Below are 21768 nucleotides of genomic sequence, written 5' to 3'. Positions count from 1 at the left end.
AATATGTTCTGGGTCGACCAAAGTTCTGATTGGTCCATTTTTTTTTATTTATTCGTGTTAATTTCATAAGGAGGAAAGTACCAAGTGCTAATGGCGTGTCTTCAGAGAACACCCCCCTTGTTTTCACTATTTTGGATCAGCCCAACCCACTAGAGACGGGTTGATTGAAGAACGTCTACGTTGTTCAAAGTCTGGAGGTTTGGTATGGGTGTGGCCCCCTCCCTGACATCATGGAATACAGACCATCTGACTGCCATACCACAGTATGTCAGGATGGGAAAATGTGTTTCTGGAGCACTGGAATGCTGTTCTGGGGCTCCGCAGGGTACTGTTTGGGCTCCTTTTCTTTTCACCCTGTACACATCGGACTTCAGGTACAACTCAGAGTCCTGCCACATTCAGAAGTAGAGCTCCTGAACGCCACCAAGACCAAAGAGCTGGTGGTGGACTTCAGGAGATCTAAAACCCCATACCAGTCAGTCTGCATTGATGGAGGGGAGATGGGGACTGTTCAGACCTGCAGACACCTGGGGGTGGGAAAATTTATTTATACAGCACAATTCAACAACAAGGTGATTCAAAATGCTTTACAGAGACATTAAAACAGTAGAAATAAAATTCATGATTTAAATTTTAAACAAAAAGGAAAGAAATAAGAACAATAGATCAAATCAGGAGTTGAAATGTGATTAAGTTTTGAGCTTTATTCAAACGCAGCTGAAAATGGGCGTGTCTTCAGCCTGGACTTAAACACACTGAGTGTTTCAGCTGATCTGAGGCTTTCTGGGAGTTTGTTCCAGACATGTGGAGCATAGAAGCTGAATGCAGCTCCTCCATGTCTGGTTCTGACTCTGGGAACTGATAGAAGACCGGATCCAGATGAGCTGAGGGGTCTGGGAGGTTCATACTGGGTCAGGAGGTCCCTGATGCATTCTGGTCCTGGACCATTCAGAGCTTTATAGAGCAGCATCAGAACTTTAAAGTCTATCCTCTGATGGACAGGCAGCCGGTGTAAAGACCTCAGAGCTGGACTGATGTGCTCCACTTCTTTGGTCTCAGTGAGGACTCGAGCAGCAGAGTTCTGAATTAATAATTTTATTATTATTAGTTAGTAGTATTTTCTATTTATTTATCCATCCATCCATCCATCATCTTCCGCTGGTCCGGGGATCGGGTCGCGGGGGCAGCAGCTTGAGCAAAGAGACCCAGACGTCCCTGTCCCCGGCCACTTCCTCCAGCTCTTCTGGGGGGACCCAGAGGCGTTCCCAGGCCAGCCGAGAGACATAGTCTCTCCAACGTGTCCTGGGTCTTCCCCGGGGCCTCCTCCCAGTGGGACGGGCCCGGAACACCTCACCGGGGAGGCGTCCAGGAGGCATTCTCACTAGATGCCCGAGCCACCTCATCTGACTCCTCTCGATGCGGAGGAGCAGCGGTTCTACTCCGAGCCTCTCCCGGATGACCGAGCTTCTCACCCTATCCCTAAGGGAGAGCCCAGCCACCCTGCGGAGGAAACTCATTTCGGCCGCTTGTATTCGCGATCTCGTTCTTTCGGTCACTACCCACAGCTCGTGACCATAGGTGAGGGTAGGAACATAGATTGACCGGTAAATCGAGAGCTTCGCCTTCTGGCTCAGCTCCTTCTTCACCACGACGGGCCGGTGCAGAGCCCGCATCACTGCAGACGCCGCACCGATCCGTCTATCAATCTCCTGCTCCATTCGACCCTCACTCGTGAACAAGACCCCGAGATACTTGAACTCCTCCACTTGGGGAAGGATCTCATTCCCGACCCGGAGAGGGCATTCCACCCTTTTCCTGTCGAAGACCATGGTCTCGGATTTGGAGGTGCTGATTCTCATCCCAGCCGCTTCACATTCGGCTGCGAACCGCTCCAGTGAGAGCTGAAGGTCACGGCCTGAGGACGCCAACAGAACCACATCGTCCGCAAAGAGCAGAGACCCGATTCTGAGATCGCCAAACCGGACCCCCTCAACGCCCTGGCTGCGCCTAGAAATTCTGTCCATAAAAATTAGGAACAGAATCGGTGACAAAGGGCAGCCCTGACGGAGTCCAACCCTCACAGGAAACATGTCCGACTTACTGCCGGCAATGCGGACCAAACTCTGACACCGGTCATACAGGGACCGAACAGCCCATATCAAGGAGTCCGGCACTCCATACTCCCGGAGCACCCCCCACAAGAGTCCCCGAGGGACACGGTCGAACGCCTTCTCCAAGTCCACAAAACACATGTAGACCGGTTGGGCGAACTCCCATGCACCCTCCAGGACCCTGCGGAGGGTATAGAGCTGGTCCACTGTTCCACGGCCGGGACGAAAACCACACTGCACCTCCTGAATCCGAGATTCGACTATCCGTCGGATCCTCCTCTCCAGTACCCCCGAATAGACCTTACCAGGGAGGCTGAGGAGTGTGATCCCCCTATAGTTGGAACACACCCTCCGGTCCCCCTTTTTAAAGAGGGGGACCACCACCCCAATCTGCCAGTCCAGAGGCACTGCCCCCGATGTCCACGCGATTCTGCAGAGGCGTGTCAACCAAGACAGCCCCACAACATCCAGAGCCTTGAGGAACTCAGGACGGACCTCATCCACCCCTGGGGCCACCGAGGAGTTTTTTGACCACCTCGGCGACCTCAGCCCCAGAGATGGGAGGTCCCACGTCCGAGCCCCCCAACTCTGCTTCCTCATCGGAAGGCGTGTCGGTAGGATTGAGAAGGCCCTCAAAGTATTCCCCCCACCGACTCACGACGTCCCTTGTAGAAGTCAGCAGAGCCCCGCCCTCACCATACACGGTGTTGACGGTGCACCGCTTCCCCCCCCTGAGCCGCCGGATGGCGGACCAGAATCTCCTCGAGGCCGTCCGGAAGTCGTTCTCCATGGCCTCCCCGAACTCTTCCCAAGCCCGAGTTTTTGCCTCAGCAACCGCCGAGGCTGCGTTCCGCTTGGCCTGTCGGTACCCATCAGCTGCTTCCAGAGTCCCACTGGCCAAAAAGGCCCGATAGGACTCCTTCTTCAGCTTGACGGCCTCCCTCACCACTGGTGTCCACCAGCGGGTTCGGGGATTGCCGCCACGACAGGCACCAACCACCTTACGGCCACAGCTCCGGTCGGCCGCCTCAACAATGGAGGCACGGAACATGTCCCATTCGGGCTCAATGTCCCCCACCTCCCTCGGGACATGGTTGAAGCTCTGCCGGAGGTGGGAGTTGAAACTCCTCCTTACAGGGGATTCCGCCAGCCGTTCCCAACAGACCCTCACAATACGTTTGGGCCTGCCAGGTCTGACCGGCTTCCTCCCCCACCAGCGGAGCCAACTCACCACCAGGTGGTGATCAGTTGACAGCTCCGCCCCTCTCTTCACCCGAGTGTCCAGGACATACGGCCGCAAGTCCGATGATACAACCACAAAGTCGATCATCGAGCTGAGGCCTAGGGTGTCCTGGTGCCAGGTGCACATATGGACACCCTTATGCCTGAACATGGTGTTCGTTATGGACAGTCCGTGACGAGCACAGAAGTCCAACAACAAAACACCACTCTGATTCAGATCGGGGGGGCCGTTCCTCCCAATCACGCCCCTCCAGGTCTCACTGTCATTGCCCACGTGAGCATTGAAGTCTCCCAGCAGGACGAGGGAGTCTCCCGGAGGAGCACTCTCCAGTGCCTCCTCCAGGGACTCCAAAAAGGGTGGGTACTCTGAACTGCCGTTCGGTGCATAAGCACAAACAACAGTCAGGACCCGTCCCCCCACCCTAAGGCGGAGGGAGGCTACCCTCTCGTCTACCGGGGTGAACCCCAATGTACAGGCGCACAGCCGGGGGGCAATAAGTATGCCCACACCTGCTCTACGCCTCTCACCACGGGCAACTCCAGAGTGGAAGAGAGTCCAACCCCTCTCGAGGAGGCTGGTTCCGGAGCCCAAGCCATGTGTCGAGGTGAGTCCGACTATATCTAGCCGGAACCGCTCAGCCTCGCGCACCAGCTCAGGCTCCTTCCCCAGCAGAGAGGTGACGTTCCACGTCCCAAGAGCCAGCTTCAGTAGCCGAGGATCAGACCGCCAAGGTCCCCGCCTTCGGCTGCCGCCCAGCTCACACTGCACCCGACCCCCATGGCCCCTCCCACGGGTGGTGAGCCCGTGGGAAGGGGGACCCGTGCCGTTTCTTCGGGCTGTGCCCGACCGAGCCCCACGGGCACAGACCCGGCCACCAGGCGCTCGCCAGCGTGCCCCACCCCTGGGCCTGGCTCCAGGGGGGGGCCCCCGGTAACCCACGCCCGGGCAAAGGAACACGGTATCCAAAAACATCATTCATCATAGGGGTTTTGTGAGCTGTTCTTTGTCTGGTCCCTCATCTAGGATCTGTTTGCCATGGGTGACCCTACCAGGGGCTTAAAGCCCCAGACAACATAGCTCCCAGACTCATTGGGGCACGCAAACCCCCCCACCACGATAAGGTGACAGCTCACGGGGAGGTCTATTTATTTAGTCATTTATTATTATTTTTATTAGTTAGTAGTATTTTTCATTTATTTAGTCATTTTTTATTGTTATTTTAATACTGAATAAAGTATTTTTCTATTCTATTTCTATTATTTGTATTAGTTAGTAGTATTTTTTATTTATTTAGTCATTTAATATTATTTTTATTAGTTAGTAGTAGTATTTTTATTAGAATTGTTATTATTGTTGTTGTTAATATACACTCATTGTAAATATTAATAATTTTTTGAGCTGCTTGACTAATTTGAATTTCCCTCATTGGGGGATGAATAAAGTATTTTTCTATTTCTATTCTATTGGGGTTTTACATCAGCCGGTTTGTCATAAAGGAGTCACGTCCCCGGGGTTATCCCCATGTTTTTATTTTTGTGTTTCATCCTGTTTTAGTTTATTTCACGTCTTAGTTTTCTAACTCATGTTTAGATTTAGTTTGGCCCTTGACACGACCTGGCTCAAAAGCCGTTTTAAAAAGGAGGAAGCACGCGGTTTGTAAGTTATAAGGAAATCAAATTTATCTAACCAATTCGATATTAAGCTGAGAATTCAACAAAAGTATATACACATATACATATATATATATATATATATATATATACATATCTACATATGCCTACACTTTTACATAGTTCCTACTCATATACACTCATTTATATACTTTATATAAACTAAATTCTATTATACAACCTACACTGTTTTAAATAATAAAAAATAACCTGATATCCTCTGTTTCCTAATTCTTTTTGCAATAAATCTCCTACATCCAATTTCATTTTGATCCTACTAAGATTTCTAATAAAATTATTTCTCTGAGCCTGATAATTCCTGCAATATGAAATAACATGTTCATCTTCCCCACACTTTTATATATGTGTGACTGATGTTTTCCTATCATATATAGGTTTTTATTCAATCCATTATGTCCAAAAGTGGTTAATGAATTAAGAAGAGCAAAAGCCAACTTCTTCATGACTATTATTAAAGAAGGGAAAGGAAATAGCAAATTAATATGGAAGAATATTAATAAGTTAACAAAGACTGACAGTAAGCAAAATCAAGGACATGGACGAGAACTGAAAATACAGGGAATTATTACAAATGATTTGAATGACATTGCCCCCACATTTAATAAATATTTTATTGACTCAGTACAGAATCTGTCACATGCCTTTGGTGCAAGATCTAAACAAATCTCAGCACCGAAACACACCAAACCGGTTTTTAACATAACTGAAGTTCCTCAAGGAAAGGTTTTAAAAATGCTAAGCACTTTAAAGTCTTCTAAGGCAAAAGATGTGTTTGAGTGGGACTCAACTTTTATTAAAAGCAATAATCACTCCCTCAGCACTCCAATTGCACGTTTGGTTAATATGTCATTTAAACAGTCAACCTTCCCAAATGCATGGAAGTCTGCAGTTGTAGTTCCAATTTTTAAAACAGGTGAACCAACTGAGGTGAAAAATTATAGACCCACCAGTATCTTGCCCGTTGTATCTAAGATCGCTGAAAAAGTGGTAGCTGAACAACTAACCGCCTTTTTAAACTCAGGACAAGACTCACTTCATCCTTTGCAATTTGGGTTCAGGAAAAATCATTCAACTGAAATGGCAACCTGCTACCTCATTGAAAAAATCAAAACAAATATTGACAGTGGGAGAGCTGTAGGTGCTGTATTTTTGGACCTGAGCAAAGCATTTGATACTGTTAATCATAGTGTTCTGCTCTCAAAAATGTCCAATTTTAATTTGTCTGTGGAAACAATGAAATGGATGGAGTCCTACCTCACTGGAAGAAAACAATGCACCAGAGTTGGGGATAGTACCTCATCTTTTATTGGCTGCTCTGTTGGGGTCCCGCAGGGCTCAATTTTAGGACCTCTTTTATTTAGCTTATATGTAAATGATCTGCCACTTGTATGTCCAGAAGTTGACACCCAAATGTACGCAGATGACACGGTCATCCTCGCACATGGAAAGAACAGATGTGAGGTGGCAGCCAAATTAACAGAAGCATCGGCTGAAATTTCTGATTGGCTCTCAGAGTCCTGCCTGACACTAAACATCAGCAAAACAGCATGTATGTACTTTTATAATAGAAAAAACGGAAATCAGCCTGATATCATTGTTAATGGAGAAAGGATCCAGACTGTTTCAAATTTTAAATATTTAGGAATAACTGTTGACTCACAGCTCTCCTTTAAGAAACACGTGAAGCAGGTGCGTAATACAGTCAAATTCAATTTAAGGAATTTTAGGTACATTAGGAACCAGCTCCCTCTGGATGCAGCAAAACTTTACATGCACTCCATGATCTTTTCACACATCTCTTACTGTTTTACAAGCTGGTCACAAACTGGGAAAACAACAATTGCTCCACTGCAAACACTTTACAAACAAACACTCAAAGTACTGGATAAAAAGCCATTCAAATATCACCACTGTAAAATCATTCAAAGGCATAATCTCATGACCTTTGACAGCTTTTTGTTTCTTGCTGATGTATGTTTAGTTTACAAAATAATTAACAATTTGGCCGCTCCTCCGTTGAATGAGTTTGTGTCACTGCACTCAGACAATGGAAGGAGAACTAGAACGTCCCAGAGCTATAGAGTAATACAGAGTTGCGACACGCTTTGAAGTCGCCGCTAGGGCTGTCACGTGGTTCATGTGAGCCTCCGGAGTTCCAAACATCACAGCGCTGTCAGTCAGTTTGAACGGGTTTTAGCGGGACGGAGCACAAAAACGATAACTTTAACATTTACGACGCAATTTTCGGTAAATATTGACCCATAATGTGCATTGATCACTTCACCGACTATGTATTTTAATCAACGTTTTTCTTTTTTGGAGCACAGAGACACATTTATCACCATTTTAAATCGTAGAGGGTACCCCTGCATGCTAGCAGGGGGCAGCTACCTCGTCCTCCTTTATACTGAATCATGCCAGTGGTCCAGCTTACCTTCAGATCTACATCCTTCAACAGAGCATGATGTTACTGTCTGTTCCCAGGATTTACTCCTGTTGTCCCAAACACTCTATCTGTAGAAGATGTCATTCAGTCTGTCTGTTCTCTCTGGTGTCAGATGGACAATGAGCCCCCCCCTCCCGCGACCCGATCGACGGATTCAGCGGGTATAATGAATGGATGGATTAAAATATGAATTTAACTTTTTTTCTGGTTAAAACCATATTAATGACAAAATAAATGTGTCAGTTGTGAAAAAAATAAACAAAACAGATTTAACATTTTATTATAAAATGTCATCATAGAACATGTAAAACAAGCCTTAATAAAGAAGTTATTTTACTGCTATCTCTACTGTTGGGTAGATTAATCTGCAACAATGAACTGTATTTGATCAAATTCAAGGGTTTGGACATTGTAGAAAAGTTCTGAAGTCCTAAGGGTTGATCCATGGCAGCAGCGAGCACCACATCTGCTGACCTCCCTGACAACAACAGAGAAATTAATAAATTTATTATCACAGCTGCAAAGTCATGCTGAAAAAAACTTACTTAATTAAAGACCAGTCAGCTAATGCCTCACTATGCCAAAAATGTTGTAATTTAATCAATTTACCGGAGAAAATACGTCAGAAATACCAAAAATGTATTAAATATATAGTATTTTGGTAATGTTTTAAAACCTAACAATCAAAACAACTTTACACAATGTCACCTGACAATAAAAAGTTAACGGACTTTAGTGAAATGATCACGTTAATTACCTCACGTTAGCCTCCGTTACCAAGCTTTAAGCTAGGTCCCTAAATCCATTCCATTTTTAACATCAACATCGACATTTCATGATAACCAAATGTAAAAATAACGATGTCTAAGAGTATACTTCTGATAGATAATGCTTAAAAATGTAAAAAAACGTTTAAAATGCTGTTATTTTATTAACTTACCAGTAATTGTTCTTGACGAGCAATTGAGGTTAACGGAGCTGCGTCCGTTGTTTGGAACTGTGGCGTCTCCGTGACCCACGTGACTTCCGCATTCCTTTCTTTCTATAGAAGTCTGTGGGAGTGTCGCCACTCTCTTTTTACACCACTCTGGAACGTCCAACAGAGGGGACTGTGTAGTACAGCACAGATCCACTGAGTTTGGCACATCCGTATTTTCAGTTAGAGCCACAAAGTCTTGGAACTCAGTACCGAGCCAGATAAGACAGTGGAACACCTTTGCTGTTTTTAAATGTAAGATGAAGTCATGGCTGAAATCAACCCAAGCATGTACCCATCATGCATAGACTGTTGTCTTAATGTTGTGATGTCCTGTTGTTATGGTGTCCTACTGTTGTTGTTGTTGTTGTTGTTGTGTCCTAATGTTGTGATTTTACTGTTTGTATTATGCTGCTGTGTTTTATTGTTGTAGAATTGTGTGTTACTGTTTTTGTTAGGTTTTCCTTTTGACAGAGATCCTCTGTTTCCTGCCCAGGGACTACAGATGAAAATTAGCTTATAGCTAACTCTGGTACTGATAATGAGCTGTGCATTGTCCCTGCTAAATAAACAAATAAATAAATAAACAATTGGAGATTGGACAACTGGAGACAACTGGAGGACAGGAAATATTTTGTTGAAATTGGTAACTGTGTCTCAGACCAAATGGCTATGACCTGTGGGGTTCCCCAGGGGTCAATCCTGGGACCCGTATTGTTCAATCTGTACATGCTTCCACTAGGCCAGCTAATACGCAGCTATAATGTGTCCTACCACAACTATGCAGATGACACTCAGATCTACGTGTCACTGACGGCAGGAGAACACGGGCCTGTAGATACACTGTGTCGCTGCATGGAACAGATCAGTGTGTGGATGCAAAACAATTTCCTCCAGCTAAACTCAGACAAAACTGAAATCATTGTCTGTGGCCCACAGAAACAAAGAGAAAGTGTTATCAGTCACCTTGAGACTCTCTCTCTAAAACCTAACTATCAGGTTAGAAATCTCGGGGTAATATTGGACTCAGACCTGAACTTTAACAGCCACATTAAATTTGTAACATCAGCAGCTTTTTACCATCTAAAAAACATTGCCAGAATCAAAGGAATAGTGTCTAAAGCAGACTTAGAGAGACTGATCCATGCGTTTGTCTCCAGCAGGTTAGACTACTGTAACGGCCTGCTCACTGGGCTCTCTAAACGGGCTGTAAGACAGCTGCAGTACATCCAGAACGCTGCTGCTCGAGTCCTGACTAGAACCAGGAAATACCACCATATTAGTCCAGTGCTCAGGTCTCTGCACTGGCTTCCTGTCGCTCAGAGAATAGACTTTAAAACAGCTCTGCTTGTGTACAAGTCTCTTCACGGTCAAGCGCCAAAGTACATCTCTGACATGTTAGAGCCATATGAACCAACTCGGGCTCTGAGAACCTCAGGGAGGGGTCTCCTGCCTCAGGGAGGGGTCTCCTGCCCCAGGGAGGGGTCTCCTGCCCCAGGGAGGGGTCTCCTGCCTCAGGGAGGGGTCTCCTGCCCCAGGGAGGGGTCTCCTGCCCCAGGGAGGGGGTCTGCTGCCTCAGGGAGGGGTCTCCTGCCCCAGGGAGGGGTCTCCTGCCCCAGGGAGGGGGTCTGCTGCCTCAGGGAGGGGTCTCCTGCCCCAGGGAGGGGTCTCCTGCTGGTGCCCAGAGTCAGGACTAAACAAGGTGAGGCTGTGTTTCAGTTTTATGCCCCTAAAATCTGGAACAGTCTTCCAGAAGATGTGAGACAGGCCTCAACTCTGACAATGTTTAAATCCAGGCTGGAAACAGTTCTGTTTAGCTGTGCATATGACACCTGAAAGTATTTTATCTGCACTCCACACTTTTTAATTAATTAATTAATGATTATTTTAATGGGTTTTTAATTTCTTTATTTTATTTTTTATTCCTTTTTAATGGTTTTATTGCCTTCTTGTGATTTTTTGTAGCTGTAAAGCACTTTGAATTGCCCTGTGTATGAACTGTGCTCTATAAATAAAATTGCCTTGCCTTGCCACTTCTAAGTCTTGTCATAATTGTCTCTTCTCTCCTTCTTCTTTCTGATCTTCTCATTTTCCCTGTTTTCCTTTTTATTTTATACATCCAACGTCCTTTTCTTCCTCCCATAACTTCAGCCAGCAGGAAGTCATTATTTATCCAGCCTTTCAGAGTAAAAAGATGTCACGTGTTCCCACCAGCAGGAAGTAATCTCTCTTTAACTGTTTCCAGGTCACACATCTGCTGCGTTCAAGGAGTACCGGAAATACGGAACTCCTGCTTTCCAAATCAGAAACACACAAATTAAACACAAACTCTCTGTGCTGTATGTTTATTTTTTCTTGAATGAATCAACACATGAAGCATCACCTCTGCCCCCCCACTCCCACCCCCCCCCCCCCTCTGGAACTCTCTCCCCGAACACATCAGGACTGAACTGAACACATCAGGACTGAACTGAACACATCAGGACTGAACTGAACACATCAGGACTGAACTGAACACATCAGGACTGAACTGACTCCACCTTCAAATCTCTGACAGAAACACAACTTTTTAAAATAGTTTTTAATGTTTAACCTCAGTCTGATGTGCTTTTAGAGGAATATTTTATATTGTGTTGTTGTTTTTATGTAAAGTATCTTTGAGTGTTTAGAAAAGCGCTTTTAAAGAAAATGTATAATTATTTCCGAGGTACTGTGAATGCAGCGTGTGGTTTTGCGCTCACGCATGCGCAGCAGAGCTCAGCTGGAAGTTTAAGGTGAAATTTTGTTGCTGCGGCTCATCAGTCAGAGCTGCTGGGCTGCATGGAGCAGGACCAGAGCAGGACCGGGATGGAGCAGCGGGACCGGGACCGGGACCAGGAGCAGCAGCAGGACCAGGAGCGGGACCGGGACCAGGAGCGGGACCAGGAGCGGGACCCCTCCACCAGGAGCGGAGCCGGCTCCTCCTCCGGTTCCACCGGGAAAAAGGTCAGTGTGCAGCGGGCTGAAGACACGAGGAGCAGCGGAGGCTGCTTCTGCTTTTCCGTTAAATGTGGGAGAAAGTATCAAAGTTTTTGTGTTTTTCCTGGTTAGAAACAGCAAAGTGTTTCCTGGTTCCGTCTCCTCTGTGAGCTGCAGATCCAGATGTGCTCAAATCAAATCAAATTTATTTATAAACAGTGTTTATAAACTGTAAACAGTTCAAAGTGCTTTACATAAAATAGGGCTCGGGCACGTGACGTCACTACGTGAGCGGCGGCCATACTGGAGGCTCAGAACTGTTTTGTTTACATTGTTTTCCACTGCGCGCAGACGTACTCCCGCCTGCTCTCGGAACTTTCTTCGTTGGTTTATCTATTTTACTTATTGTCTTTGCCACTATGGTCGCACGTTGCTGTGTCGTGGGGTGCAATAGCGTAAGCCGTGACAGGAATGGGGGGGGGATCGTAAATGGTTTATCTTTTTACCGGTTTCCTGCTTGGAGGCGCACCCACGGAGACCAAGTGTCCGAGATAACAAAGCGTCGTCGACTAGCATGGATCGCTGCTGTAAGACGACCAAGCATAACTTTCCACTCAATCCCGGTGTGGATGAGAGTGTGTTCTCTGCATTTTCATTCTGGTAAGTTACAGACTTTTGTGTGCTGAGGTAAAGATCCCCGCCTTCACAACAGGACACTGTCAGTGGGAAGCAAGGGATGTCTCAATGGGTTAAAAGCGGAGGACACATTTCGTGTGTATGCATGTATACATGACAATATATCTGATCTTAATCTTAATTTAATGTGGAAAATACAAGGAAAATCCATCTCCAAATTCACATGGAAAGGGCGATTGGAACTGTCAGAAACACCTTTTTGTCAGCAAAAGTACCTATCAACATAGTTTTGCCATGCGAAGGTGAAGACAAAACATTCTTTGACAAGATTGTGTCTGTATGTTGTACTCTGACCACCATGAGCAGGAGTGTTGTGCACAGTTGAAGTCGTCTGAAATAAATATGCTTTGAGATACAGCCAAGTGTGTGTGTTTCATTATTTATTTACAAGTAGAGTAACATGACAAAAGTGTAAAGTGTCATTAGAATTGAAACTGTTGCAAAGTATAAGCACTGACACCACATACTATATACGCAATTATGTCCAAAAGGGTGAACTTAGGCAGTAAATCTTCGTCGACACTCCGTTCCTTGCTCGGTATTTCATAAGGGTCCAGTCCGTTTATAACGCCAATCTTCTGTATGTACCGATCTCTGGCTTCCTTCTGTAATGTATCCTGGTATATCCCACACCCTTTCTTCCATTTTAACATGCTTTTCTCTCACTTTTCTCTCACTCTTTTTTCCTTAATCTCCGTCTTGCCTCAGGGTTTGTTTACGAGATTGTGCCTCCAATATGGCGACCATATCCCAGAATGCAACGCGTGTGCCCGAGCCCTATAAAAGCATTGCAGCAGGGAGTGCAAGAAGCATTAAAAATACATAAAAGAATATAAAGAGAAACAAATAAAATCATTTAAATGAATTTAAAACCAGCAACAGTCCAGATAAGTTCAAAGATAGCGTGCAGATTTCCTGCATAGACACATGAGAACAGAAATGTCTTTAACCTGGATTTAAAAATGTCTCCATTTGGTGAAAGTTTAATCTCCACTGGCAGTTTGTTCCACTTGTTTGCAGCATAACAGCTAAATGCTGCTTCTCCATGTTTAGTCTGGACTCTGGACTGGACCAGCTGGCCTGGGGGGGGGCAGCTCAGTGGGGGTCTGTCTGCCCCCCCCCCCCCCCTCTGGTTCCATTGATGCTTCCGGTCCTCATGAATATGAATCCTTTATTCAGCCCACAGGGGCAGCAGGAAAGGAATAAAAGTGTAAACATTCTGCAACATAAACCGTGTTTAGATAAATACTTTATTCATCCCAGTTTGGGAAGTTATTGTGTTGCAGCAGCGTACAGAATAAAAGATCAAATATATGTAAACAATTAAAGGAAAAACAAGCAAACAGAATAAAAATAGAGAATAAAGTTCAGCTATAAACAGATCCACAGTGAATTTCCCCGTTGTGGGATAAATAAATTCTATACAAAGCCCAGTTCCATCGCAGGTGGGACGGTGTGTAGCATGTACAAACAGCAGACATTGATCTGCAAATCCTTTCTGACTAAAGTCAAATGAATACAATAAAAGACAAGATACTTAATGTTGAAAGTGATAAACTTTATTATTTCTTTAGAGATATTCACACGTTTTTATGGCTGCAACACGTTCCAAAAGAGTTGGGACAGGAGCATTTTTACCACTGTGTGACATCAGCTTTCCTTTCACAACAACCAATAGGCGTTTGGGAACATTAGATGTGGGTTTTACGTACAGAGATGTCCCCAGATTCTCTGAATCTGTTGACGATGTTATGGACTGTAGATGATGATATCCCCAAATTCTTTGCAATTTCACGTTGAGGCACGTTGTTCTGGAACTGATGGACTATTTGCTCACAAAGTGGTGAACCTCGCCCCATCCTTGCTTGTGAACGACTGAGCCTTTTGGGATGTCCTTTTTATACCCAATCATGACACGAACCTGTTTCCAAGTAACCTGTTCATCAATGCAACGCTCCAAATAGGTGTTTTTGGAGCATTTCTCTACTTTCCAAGTCTTTTTGTTGCCCCTGTCCCAACTCTTTTGGAACGTGTTGCAGCCATCAAAATCCAACGTGAGTGAATATTTGCAAGGAAACAACAAAGTTTATCAGTTTGAGCATTAAATATCTTGTCTTTTAATGTATTCAACTGAATGTAGGCCAAAAAAGATTTGCAAATCGTTGTCTGCTGTTTTAAACACCGTCCCAACTTCAATGGAATTGGGGGTTTGTACATCTCTGTGAGGTCTGCTGGCTGTAAAGTGTGACGCTGCAGGAAGGAGCCGTCTGTCTTTCATCTGCCCCCCCCCCCCCACGTCTGTCTTTGATCTGCCTGAATCTGCATCAGCAAACAAAGGTGGAGTTCACTGTGCAGACGCAGAGATTCTCACTTCTGCCCCCCCCCATTGTGTTCCTCTAAAGGTGTGAACTGTCCCATTGTGTTGTGAGCAGTTAAAAGAGGTGAAGGTCTGAAGCCCCCCAGCATCCCCACTGGGAGTCTCTGCCCTCTTCTTTGCCTTCAGGCATCCCTACTGGGAGTCTCTGCCCTCTTCTTTGCCTTCAGGCATCCCCACTGGGAGTCTCTGCCCTCTTCTTTGCCTTCAGGCGTCCCCACTGGGAGTCTCTGCCCTCTTCTTTGCCTTCAGGCATCCCCACTGGGAGTCTCTGCCCTCTTCTTTGCCTTCACGTATCTGTCCCGTAGCTTCTTCCACACATTCTTACAGAACTCTCCCTCTTTCCCCAAAGTTCTGCCCATCTCTGTGCACCAGTTCTGGGAGTTTACGTTGCTCCCTGTGCTGTTTCCCTGCAGTTTCCTGCAGCTGCTGTACAGATGCACCTCCTGACTGAGCCGGTCTCTGATTGGTTTGTTCGACCGGTGCACGACGACGCCTGAAACTGGGCCTATAAATCCAGCTTTACATGGCACTGAAGGTATCCATGGTTACCGGTTTCAAAACCACAAAACTTTTCTCTCATATCGTCCCTGCGGTATGAGCGTTTTTATTTTTTTATAGACTTTCTTTATTGGAAGCAATTTCACAGGTAGAAATGTAGCAGAGAAGCCTTCCATTCTATCATTTTTCCCAGTTTTTTTATATTTTTATCCCTCCCACAATCCCACCCCACGCAACAGAACAGTTCTACGAATTCAATATCAACATATAAGCAGTACAAAACGCATACAAACACATGAATATGGAAAATGACAAAGTAAACTAGTAAATTTAAATAAAAACATAAAAAAAAATAATAATAAAAAAAAAACAATGAAAAAAGAATATAGATTAAATAAAATATAAATAAATAAATATATGGGGGGCTCAGTCGTCGCAGTCAGGCAGAGATGTCAAAGATTCACTATCGTTTAAGAGAGGTCTCCAAGTCTTTTCAAAGGGACCTGAGGAACCTTTGAGGGAACATCTGAGCTTTCTTTTAATGGACAGCAGCCCCTCTTTCAGCCACCTGCTGTGAGACGGAGGCTGAGGGTGTTTCCGATTGAGAAGTACGAGTCGCCCGGCCAGCAAAGTGGCAAATGCAAGAACAGTTTGCATAACTTTAGATTAACTTCAGGCTGCAGGGGGGAACCCAACGGGGCCAGGAGGGGATCCGGAGGAACAGTAGTGTTGTAAGCCGTGCTAAGAGTTTTAAAGATTTCAGAGCAAAATGTGGCGAGCCTGGGACAAAACCAAAACATATGGGAACGGCCGGCTGGGGATTGTTTGCACCTGTTACAGGAATCGGTTATATGGGGGTAAATCCGAGAAGGCCTCAAATTAGTGTAATGAACTTTGTGCACAACTTTACACTGTAGAAGGCCGTGCGTTTTTTAAATTTTATTATCTTTCATATCGCGTCTTGTCAGAGAAAGTAGCCCCCCCCCCCCCCCCCCGTCTGTTTAAAAAAAAAAATTATTTATTTATTTATTTATTTTTTTGCCACGTAGTCAAACTTTGCCAGAAAACTACAAACAGGACGGACCAATTAGAATCCAGAGCCGCGGGAGCCGTTCTATTTCTCGTTCTTTTTTTTTTTTGTCATGCGAATTCCCCCCACATAGGACAACTACGACTGTGGGGGGGGGGCGCAGGCAGCTTGCACGTGCCCTTCACATGAGCAGTGAGTGTCTGAGTGAGCAGTGGTTATTTACAATGCGTGCATCACCATTTACTGGCTACTGGCGCCTCCCAGTGGAAGTCAAGGGAAACTTGGCTTTCTCAGAATTCTATAAAATGGCAATAACAAACGAACCATATTCATTGTATCAAATACTGCAACTTAACATCCAAGATTCTACATACTGTGTTTTCAAGCATGCTACATTTGATTTCAAATGGAGATGGCGTGTTAAAATGACAGTTCTTCTAATATGTATGATTTCTGCCGCATTCCCAAATGTGTGCAGGACTTTGCGTTTGTGGAATAACCAGAGACGGTCAAATAGGACTAAGAAAATCTTTGGAGTAACCATGGGTACGAGCGGACATGGCGGAAATTGATTATAAGCCTAAAATACTTTAAAAAAAAAGAAGAGCCAAACGAGCCAGTTTTTTGAACGGCTCTTTGAAAGGAACGAGCCATAAAGAGCCATCAATCCCATCTCTAGACTCAAACAGCACGGTTACCACGACAACTCCCAGAACTCACTGATGGAGACGCAGAACTTTGGGGAATTTGCTGCTGTTTCATTCAGTGGAAGTGGCTTTGAGGAGGCTGCTCCCCCTGCTGGACAGATGGGGGAGCTGCAGTCAGGTGGGCTCAAAGAGACTCAGTAAACAAAAAGCCCCTTTCACACTGCCGAATAACCCGCGTTTAATCCATGAATTTAGCGTGTCCGCTGTTGTGTTCACACTGCCGACCCGGGCTGCTGCGTCAACTCGACTCGCCTTTCGACCCGCGTCGGACCCTAGTCTTTTTGCCGAGCCGAGTTTGGTGTGAACGCAATCGACGCGGGTCGGACGTGGGCGTGGTGTGAGGAGTTTAAAAGACAGAATGGACACCTGATTCAGAACAACAGCGACAGCTGAGGACAACTTTCACTCTGTTTTACTACAAGTTCGAGACATTTTTTAATATGGCCAACTGGGGAGACAAGGAGGTCCGCGAGCTCCTCAGCCTCCGAGCAGAGGACGTTATTTACCGCCACATGTCGGGGACTATAGTGCTCTTGTATTCTCCGCATATGTTCTTCGGCGGCATCCCACGTTGTAACCATCCACACCCCGTAAAATAACATCTCCATGAACTGCATATACAATTGCAAAAACGAGTCCTCGAGGTGTATTTAACCCTACCTCCGACGCATGGCTTGTGCCTACGTCATTGTACACGCCCAGCATTTTATGTGTTTCGTTTGACGCTCTGCCACTAGGCCACGCCCCCTGAACTCGGCTTCAGGCGACACGGGTCACCAACACGCCAAGCGTTCACATTGCTCGACGCGGGTCGAAGGTGCAATTTGGACCCACTAAGGTAGCGGGTCGCAGTGTGAAAGGGGCTAAAGAGAAATGAGGACATGATGCTGCTCTTAAAGGGGTAATTGTTTCCTGACAGTTAGCTGAAGTCTTTTTACTTTTTTCAGTTATTTTTGTTCTGATCTTGAGCCGCAGGTTAAGTCTGCATTTAATTTTTCCCACTAAAAATAATTCATAAACTTGTGACTTGAGTTGCAGGTTTAGCTTTAGTTAAAGGACAGACTGCATTTATTTATTTTTTATTTAAGAATTCAGTCATTCTTTTAATTATTTAGTTTAAATACATATTTACTAATGACCAGCATGTTCTATTGTTTAAAAATAAAAGACTGTTCAATGGAAAAGTTTTTTATTTTTCTTGTTTTTAAATGCAGACATTCTGAATACACATTTCAGAGCTTTAATCATAATACTGTGAAACCGTGATATTTTTGCCTGAGGTTAGCATGATAAGCTGAAAGGATCGGATTATTGGCTAAATTAAAATCAGACTGAGCTGAGCCAGGGTAATTTTCCTTGGATATCTGGCGGTGAATGAATGGGATCAGAGGCACAAAGCGTGTCTACATGCACTTAATAACTCAGTCTGATAGTAATTTAGCCAATAATCCGATCCTTTCAGTTTATTATGGGCAACGATTAAAGTGTTTCATCTAATTAATCACATGATTTCCCTGATTAATCGCATTTGTACGCAGAATCCAAAAATGAATCCAAAAGTAGCGTATAGCTTTTAGCATTTAGCTTTATTTTAAATGTGCTGCCATATGAATGAAAGTGCCATAACATTTGTTGTGCAAACACACTTTTAACATCAGCATCTTTCTGTAGTTTTTATGTAGAAGCCTCGCTCCACTGTCTGTTTCCTTGAATGACTTGCTGCTATCAGTTGTGTGTTTTGCCTTTAAGTGATATTTTAGACTGGAACTACTACGCTGAGAAGACAATTCAACTTGGCAGTGTTTACAGATGACTTTGGTTCTGTCGACTCCGCCGTCTGGAAGAACTTTAAAATGAAAATGGCCGAGTAAAAGTTCCGTACCCTTCTCCATGTTTGGTGGATCCACCGATTACTTTCTTTTCCTGTTCCACAGCAGACAGCAGCAGACTTTTACAAAATAAAAGCCTGTGAGAAACAGACTTCTACAAAATAAAAGCCTGTGAGCGACAGACTTTTACAAAATAAAAGCCTGTGAGCAGCAGACTTTTACAAAATAAAAGCCTGTGAGCAGCAGACTTTTACAAAATAAAAGTCTGTGAGAAACAGACTTTTACAGAATAAAAGCCTGTGAGCAACAGACTTTTACAAAATAAAAGCCTGTGAGCAGCAGACTTTTACAATAATAAAAGCCTGTGAGCAACAGACTTTAAAAAAATAAAAGCCTCTGAGCAACAGACTTTTACAAAATAAAAGCCTGTGAGCAACAGACTTTAAAAAAATAAAAGCCTCTGAGCAACAGACTTTTACAAAATAAAAGCCTGTGAGCAACGTGCTTTTACAAAATAAAAGCCTGTGAGCAACAGACTTTTACAAAATAAAAGCCTCTGAGCAACAGACTTTAAAAAAATAAAAGCCTGTGAGCGACAGCGTTTTACAGTAATAAAAAAATATTAAAACCTGCGGTAATGTGCGATATAAAATATTTTATTTCGATAAAATATTATATCATTATATAAATATTATATAATATTATAAAATATGCGATATAAAATATTGATTTATTTATATATTTAAATAATTAACAAGTTGACTCGCCCAGCCCTAATAAAAAGTCTTAGTTTATGGGATGGTGCCGGCCAATGGTAACCATCCATGCTCTATAATAAATCGACTGTGAAATAGCTTTTCGTCGTCCTTTCAGCACTTTAAGCTGATATATTATGAGTCTATATTAACACTTTTTATAAAAGAACAACATCATCAGGGTTAGCTTCCACAAACAGCTGCATCTGCACTGATTTTAAAGTTCGGTGGCGTTTTTGTTTGTCAGAACTGAAACATGTGGATGAACTATTTGCCCCTTTATTGAGCCAGATGCTGTGGGTAATCGTCTCTCTTTGTGTTTTACAGAAACGGAAGAAAGAAAAGAGTGGATTGCAGCATCACAGCTGTCAGCACTGCGATAAGAGCTTTAAGTCGTCGAGCAGTTTAAAAGCTCATCAGATAGTTCACAGTGAAGCGCGACCGTACAGCTGCACCGAGTGCGGGGCCACGTTCAAAGTGCGAAGTGTACTGAAGACCCACGAACGCATTCACACCGGAGAAAAGCCGTACAGCTGCAGCGAGTGCGGGAAAGCCTTCTCACTATTGAGCAGCCTGGTGCTGCATCAGAGATATCACACCGGAGAGAGGCCGTACAAGTGTGACGACTGTGGGAAACGGTGTGTCTCATCAGGTTCATTACAGGCCCACAGACGCACGCACACTGGAGAGAAACCGTTCAGCTGTGATATATGTGGGAAAGGTTTTTCCATGAAAGGAGGTCTGGATTACCACATATTGATTCACGCCGGAGAGAAACCGAGGATCTGCGGTCAGTGTGGGAAAGCTTTCAGGAACGAAGGCGGTTTAAAACTCCACCAGCGAGTTCACGCCGGATACAAATGTGAGAGATGTGAAGCGGTCCTCTCCACTGGGCTTGAGATGGCAGATCACAGACGCGGTCACAAATGGAGGGATAAGCTCCGGAAGTGGATGGGTGTGAAGGTGGAGTCGCCGGATGTTTACCAGCAGCAGGCGGAACGACCGGCTGAGGGGAGCAGTGGGGTCAAGCTGGAACCGTCAGCAGAATGACAGGAAACGCAGATATGAGCAGGGGCGAGTTTAGGATCTGGTCTTCAGGGGGGCCCAGCCCCCAGTGCTCACAGGCACGTTATTTCTCACTGAGGCGAACAAGTACATTTATATAAATTTTGGAGCCGTATTAGTTTTGCTTTGACTAGTGTTTTCCCCTACAACATTCAATTTTGACCTCTTCATTTCTTTTTTTTTTTTTTTCATCAGACTTTTTAATCAGACTACAATCAGACTGAGTTATTGAACCTTAATCTGACTAAGAATCGGATCGGATTATTGCCTAAATTACAATCAGACTTTTTTTTTTTTTTTCCCTTGTCCTGTCCAGCATTATGGCAGCAGAATTGTAATCTGAACACCGTTTTCTGCCAAACACATTTGCTATGCCAAGGGAAGCTTTATGAATGTAAAGCTCCCCTTGATGCCCACCAACTCTTCATTTTTATTTATTTATTTTTGTTACAATACTTAATATGATATCATAGTGTGATAGTGCCGAACGGACCGGGGGACAGAGAGAGAGGGAGAGCGAAGAAGAGAAAAAAAAAGGAACAGAAACATAAAGAGACAGACATAAAAAAACAATGAAAAATCCGACAACCAGCTGCTACACCTGTAAAAACAAAACTGAAGACGATTCACGGCTTTTGTGGGGAATCCAACCTTAGAAGCACCAGGAAGCAGACAAGCAGAGAACAAACACACAAACAAACAAACAAAAAAGCACAAGCAGCGATCTCATATAATACAACTGTGGATACAGACCTCTTCATTTCAAAAGACTGTGGTTCGGCAGGGATAACAGAGAGCCTGAGACAAATATTGAAGATAACTCAACATTTATTTTGGGAGTAAAGAGTTCAAACAAAAACAAATGCTAGAAAATAGATAAATCCCAATCCCAGCTGGGTCTTTGGGTGTGTGGAGTTTGGATGAATCGGTTCCAGGGAGGTCGAAGGTCATTTTCCGTTTTGAGTCGGTGTAGTTTGGTTTGCTTGAAGAAGAGCCTGAACTGAAAGGCTTATAAAAGGCTTCAGAACTGTCCTGTCCATTAAAGGCATAAAAGTGTTCATTAAAAAAAAGCGTATAAAAAATGTTCAGCTGGTACATGTTGGGGTTTTTGTTGTTGTTTTTTGTCATTTTTGATTAAATTGTTGTTTTACAAAATAATAAAGAAAAAAAAATGAATTCCAAAACATTTTTTGTGAGAAGTCGTACGTTCCTGAGCTGTTTCCGGTCGGGTGGTCTGAACACAGCTCTGTCAACATCTCATAAATGTGGGGAACAACCTGCGCTGTGGGCTGCTCTTGGTTGTGTTGCTGCTGCTGTTGGTCCCTTTATGACAAAGTAAAATGTCTCGCATACAGAAAATCGTCCAGTGCAGAAACTTTGAACAAT

At 44.4% G+C, this 21768-nt stretch overlaps 1 protein-coding gene across 1 annotated transcript in view; it reads left to right on the top strand.

Annotated features, from left to right (window-relative positions):
• The window catches only part of LOC142368927 (uncharacterized), a 40175-nt gene extending 18607 nt beyond the window's left edge, over positions 1–21568 (top strand). Inside the window, exons 3-4 of the mRNA XM_075451139.1 lie at positions 11270–11452; positions 19645–21568. Of these exons, the coding sequence (XP_075307254.1) occupies positions 11288–11452; positions 19645–20367 (888 nt within the window). The 5' untranslated portion in view covers positions 11270–11287 and the 3' untranslated portion in view covers positions 20368–21568. The remainder of the gene's footprint in view (positions 1–11269; positions 11453–19644) is intronic.
• Positions 21569–21768: the final 200 nt, after the last annotated feature.

The sequence above is a fragment of the Odontesthes bonariensis genome, chromosome 19 (genome assembly GCF_027942865.1).
Source record: "Odontesthes bonariensis isolate fOdoBon6 chromosome 19, fOdoBon6.hap1, whole genome shotgun sequence".
Classification (NCBI taxonomy): domain Eukaryota; kingdom Metazoa; phylum Chordata; class Actinopteri; order Atheriniformes; family Atherinopsidae; genus Odontesthes; species Odontesthes bonariensis.
Note: the sequence above shows the minus strand (reverse complement) of the source record. Positions and strands in the feature narration are given on the sequence as shown.